We start from the raw sequence: 1,881 nt of genomic DNA, 5'->3' as shown, positions 1-1,881 counted from the left end.
CTTGAGACTGTTTCAGAGTCTGTGTCTCCCTCTCTCTCTGACTCTCCCCTGCTCATGCTGTCTCTCTCTCTCTCTCTCTCCTAGAAATAAATAAAAAAATAAAATAAAAAAAAATAAAAAAGAAATGCAACTTATGTTTGTATATTGATTTAGTGTCCTGCAATTGTACTGAATTCATTTATTAGTTCTAACAGTTTTTCGGTGGACTCTTTAAGCTTTTATATATGTAATATATCATCTGTTAATGTACATAGTTTTACTTCTTTTTATGATTTGGATGTATTTTGTTTTTCTTGCCTAATTGCTATGGCAAGGACTTAAAATACTATGTCAAATATAAGTGGCTAAAGTGAGTATACTTGTTCCTGATCTGAGAAGAAAAGCTTTTAGTTTTTCACCATTGATCATGATGTTAGTTGTAGGATTGTCATAAGTGGCCTTTATTATGTTGCAGTATGTTCCCTCTACATCTATTTCATTGAGAGTTTTTATGATGAATTGGTGGTGTTCTCCTCAAAGTAGCATTCCTTGGGTTAAAATAGAAAACTACACTAAAATGTAATGCAACTTTATTTTATTGGAAAGGAGTTCCAATAGCTCATGAGCTGCTTTTATTTTCTCCTAGGCATTACCTATGTGCTTCACCACCACCAGGTGAATAATGGTGTGTGGACTTTGCCTCTTTGTATTAAAAAACTGTCCCTCAGAGGGATACTTGACTGAAACTTTAGGTTTTACTACACATTCATATTTTCGCTATAGAAAATAGATGTATTTCTTGAAACAGTAATAGATTAATCATGAGTAATTCATGATTATAATGTATTAAATAGCATGTCATATAGAATACCTTTTTTTTAAATACTAACATTAGGTACAACTTTAGATACCAGTCACTATACTGTTTTGTTTTTTTTTTTTTCATTTCNTACTCTCTGAGTATATTTACCAGCTTTTATCTAGCATATAGGCAAAGTTTGGAGTAATTGTCCCTTCAAACTTTGTTCTGCTTGTTGCCTGCTCCAACGTGGAAGTTAATTGTGATTGTATGTGCCATTTCTTTGTAAATGTTTATCAAATTTGTAAGACTTTGAATATAACTTAATATCTTTTCCCACTCTTTCCTTTTAATTTTAGGATACAGAAATGGTTGACTTAGATTCAGACGGTCCTGGTACTTCATCTGGAAGAATGGTGAGTGAATAAATAAACTGCTGAGAAGAAAAATTTTCAGGCTTCCTGTGTCAGGGATCCCTAAGACCAACTCCACCTATTTGGATAATTGCTAAAAGACTCACAAAACTCAGTGTGTATACTTGTGATTCAAGGCTAATTGCAGTGGCACTATAAGGATATGCAACTGGACCGACCATGGTGAAATATACATAGGGAGTGTCTGGAGGAATCCATGCACAGGGTTTTTTATGCTCTCTTCCTTCTTTGAGGGCCCATACAGAGAACACTCTTCCCCTGCAATGAAAATGTAGCAAAATATATGTGATTAGAGACTCAGACCCCAAGGAATTTATTGGGAACTGGTTATGTAGACACCGTCTGACTAGCACATGCCAAGATTCCAGACTCCCAGAAAGCAGGAAAAATACAGGAACGCAGGTGTTCAGTACACATCGTAATGTTTGTAACAAACAAGAAATGGTTCAAGTACCAAGTACCCAGAATCCCAACTGAAGTCCAACATTATAAGCAAGCCCTGGTAAATATAGCAGCTCCATATCTGTTAACTCTGTTCTGTACACTTCCCCTCCATGGGAGTTAAACAAAATACTTCTTTTATATAAGGAAAATTTCCTTTGAAATACTGAAGGAAATCATATGAAAAGCATCAAATGGTAAGGGCTAGAATGACAACAAAGGATATAA

At 34.9% G+C, this 1,881-nt stretch overlaps 1 protein-coding gene across 1 annotated transcript in view; it reads left to right on the top strand.

The window, feature by feature from the left end:
• The window catches only part of BRWD3 (bromodomain and WD repeat domain containing 3), a gene marked incomplete at both ends in the record, with an annotated part of 145,811 nt that overhangs the window by 137,481 nt on the left and 6,449 nt on the right, over positions 1-1,881 (top strand). Inside the window, 1 exon segment of the mRNA XM_077779436.1 lies at positions 1,138-1,194. Coding sequence (XP_077635562.1) covers positions 1,138-1,194 — 57 coding nt within the window.

The sequence above is a fragment of the Crocuta crocuta genome, unplaced genomic scaffold (genome assembly GCF_008692635.1).
Source record: "Crocuta crocuta isolate KB4526 unplaced genomic scaffold, BGI_CrCroc_1.0 scaffold2236, whole genome shotgun sequence".
NCBI lineage: Eukaryota > Metazoa > Chordata > Mammalia > Carnivora > Hyaenidae > Crocuta > Crocuta crocuta.
Note: the sequence above shows the minus strand (reverse complement) of the source record. Positions and strands in the feature narration are given on the sequence as shown.